Below are 3550 nucleotides of genomic sequence, written 5' to 3'. Positions count from 1 at the left end.
TATTATAATATAATACTGCATCACAGAGGTAGATTTTATACAATGATGAACTGTCATGTCAAACAACTGACATATCAATATTTACAAATAAATAAAAATAATGTTTCATGAAATAAATAAAATGATGAAATGCTTATTGCATTTGCATTTTATATCACAATCAAAGATTGCGACATAACGTTTCAAATGCGTCCTTCAAATATAATTGTAATAAACATTAAATACGCTTATAAGTTATTTTGAAGACACCTTATGCCTCAGAAATTCATATATTTTAAAGTGTTTAGAAACATCAAATATGCGTTTCGTAATGTTTTGATAGTTGATTTAGGGCATGTAAGATATTTTACAACTGAAAATATATCGCTGAATGTGAAATTATGTGTAAAGGTAGCAAAATGTAAACAAAAAGTATTTTGACTTCCATGCAAAATACTAATTATACAAATTGCCAACAGTGCAAAGAAAGCGATTGCATTTTGAGGCCTATTTAAGCTTTCAACTTAGAGCATACATTTTGCTTTTAGATCTAAAAGTAATATTCCTTAATAACATTAAAAAGTGTATGCAAAGAATTCTGTCGATAGCGCTAATCAAAGAAGTCTTAGTTTGAATTACTGCATTCAGACACATTTTTCGTCTGTGTAAAATAAGATAAATTAGACCGCATTTATAGCCTAGGGCTTTGTGGTTTTTCACTTTTGCATAAAACCTCCTAATGAATTTGCGATTGTGAATTTTCACTTCATATCCCAATTCAGCTGTAATTATCTTTATACATATTTCGCTCAAAATGACTTATCTGCCCGTCACCTGTAAAGACAATAAAAATCAACATAAAAAACTTTGGACTTTAGCATCTTACTAATATAATGACTAACCTGAATATTACGTCAGTACATGTGCTTTTACTTAAATGACCTTACGTTCATTTTTTTTCATTATCAAACACAAATACATCTTCAAAATAAATCTTCTTATCAAAACGAGTTTTTAATTATTTCATTTATCGCAACATCTTGGTTGTATGCCATATTTTATTGTCAAATTCAAATAAGTGGATGAATTGGAAGATTTAAAATAGTGTGCATCACACATATTTGTTTAGTCTGATAATCTTTTTTTTTACTTTTATTAATGTCGCCTTCACAATGCAATTTTTTATCAGAGGGGTATAGAACTTTCATTGACAGTAAGCATATTTATTATGTATTCTTTGCCCTTATGTCGACAGGGATTAATAGTGCCATACTTAAAGCATTAAAATATAGCGATATTCTTTCAAGCTTCTAAGATAATTATATCGATGATTAATTGGAATGGATTTGTCTACAATAGTCACATTTTCCATTAGTATCTCAAATATTGATAAAAACAAAGGAAATGTATAAATTTGATAGTTTTTTTTATGAAATATTACTTAAAAAACTGTTCATATAGTTCTACGTGATTTAGTATGAACATTTATATAACAAATAATATTTTATTCAAAAGCATGTTATAATATATATTATATACTATACAAATATATGTAATATCGGATCATGTATCACACTCGCCAACAACATCCATATATAATGATTTCAAGGTTTGCAATTATGTCTGATACTAATTACTGTTCACATAATTATTCATAGTATCTCAGGCCTTCCATTATAGGCCAATTTCCTTTAAGATGTCTTTGGAAGTTACGTAACCTAGAAAATTATTAAAACTCCGAAAAGTGGAAGTATATGATGTTGTTTCTCGAAACATAGTTATTCTATTATTTGTATAATTTACACTTCACTTATTTGGGCATTTGATATTGTATGAAAACTTTTATTAAAAAACTATTATACTGAAAATATACTTATTTCAAATGTTAAGATAAAATGGTATTAGAAGTCCTTACCATCAACATCAAACAGTCCGGCTACCCAGGTATCTAGCATCGTATGTCTATGGTGACAAAGATCAATCACCAAACTTGCTATGAAGGACACTGAAATTCAAATTCGACTATGTTACCGAATGTTTTTAAATCAATAGATTATTTTAAAGGTAGATTCATTGGTCAGTGAGACATATAAATTATTGACCTTTAGGAATTTGTAAATTTTCAAACATTAATCTAACAGTTAGTTTATGTCAACAGAGGAATTATTGCTCATTCCATATTGCAAAGATAAAAGGATTTGTATTTCAGACTTAAGATATACTTTTAAGCATAAAGTACTATCATGAGTCGTTATGAAAATAGTGACCGCGTTTATCTGTTAGAAGTTTTGTAAAATTTTGAATTAACCTAAATAAACGCCAAACGATAAATAAGCAATCAATGGATATCTAAATTATTAATAAACACAATAGCACTTTAGACCTCTCTTATTCGATGAAATATTAACTAACTAAGCAATATACCTGAACAATTTCAGAAGAACAAGGCAGAAAACGGTAAATCATTTGATTTGATAAAAGGTTCTTACATGTCATTCCACATATCTTTTTCTTCATTGCTTTGTATAAATGTTGTTTACCCTTGAATGTTCGACATAGTGCATGTCTGGCATAATGGTGAACAGATCTGAAAGAAATAGATATGCTTACATATTGGACTACATCTTTTATAAGTAATTAATCATTTTATGTATGAAGACAAAATATATCAAAGTAAATCAAACTTCGACATAGTGCATGTCTGGCATAATGGTGAACAGATCTGAAAGAAATAGATATGCTTACATATTGGACTACATCTTTTATAAGTAATTAATCATTTTATGTATGAAGACAAAATATATCAAAGTAAATCAAACTTTCATAAATACAGACAATATTCGTGTTTAATTTACTTTACAATTTTGTCAATTATTTCTGCAGTTATAAGTTATTTTTTTTATTATTTAAAGGGGTGCCAAGTAAAAAGTTGTTACTTAATTATTATGTAATTTCTATAAACAAAGAAAAAAGAAAAACCAAATAAATAAATAAATAAATAAATAAATAAATAAATAAATTAATAAATAAATAAATAAATAAATAAATATAAATGAGATAGAAAAAAAAACTCACGGATAATCTGAACGAATGTCTCTTTTGTTTCGACTTTGAAGATTTGTCTCATATAAAATTTTACCTAAATTGTTTCGCTTTGTCTTTGTTAAATACAATCCAAATGTTTCACCTATAATAAGTCCTAGAATAACAAACATAGTGACTTTCACATTATCCGCAGTCATCATGTTCTTGTAAATTCTCCAACAACACCACTTGTAATATCCAAAGTTAAACCCTAAGAATTTAGAAGTTCCCAGTTGTTCGTACGCTTGTATTGCACAAAACTCTCTTAGCCCTTTATTCACATAGTAAAAAAATGCACCGAAAATATGTACAGCTGTTCATTTACTTAATAGAGGAAGTATGATCGTTACTCTTTTATCATTAAATGTACTACATAATTAAAACAATTATGATTAAAAGTATATATGAAAACAAGCACTTGCTTTAACATCTGGAAATATCATGTTTCAAATTTTGTTTAATAAAAATGTATTTTCATACTATTCCC

The 3550-nt window shown here is 27.3% G+C and overlaps 1 protein-coding gene across 1 annotated transcript; it reads right to left on the bottom strand.

Moving 5' to 3' along the window:
- Positions 1-442: 442 nt before the first annotated feature.
- On the bottom strand, positions 443-3306 carry LOC132748573 (uncharacterized). Its single transcript, XM_060738176.1, has 4 exons — positions 3055-3306; positions 2469-2566; positions 1895-1984; positions 443-813 (listed from the first exon to the last, which is right to left on the bottom strand). The coding sequence occupies exons 1-4, from the start codon at positions 3222-3224 to the stop codon at positions 758-760; spliced, it is 414 nt and encodes a 137-aa protein (XP_060594159.1). The 5' UTR covers positions 3225-3306; the 3' UTR covers positions 443-757.
- Between the last annotated feature and the right edge of the window lie 244 nt (positions 3307-3550).

This window comes from Ruditapes philippinarum, unplaced genomic scaffold, assembly GCF_026571515.1.
Source record: "Ruditapes philippinarum isolate M1 unplaced genomic scaffold, ASM2657151v2 ctg1019_1_1_1_1, whole genome shotgun sequence".
NCBI lineage: Eukaryota > Metazoa > Mollusca > Bivalvia > Venerida > Veneridae > Ruditapes > Ruditapes philippinarum.
This window is presented reverse-complemented; position numbering and strand designations above follow the sequence as displayed.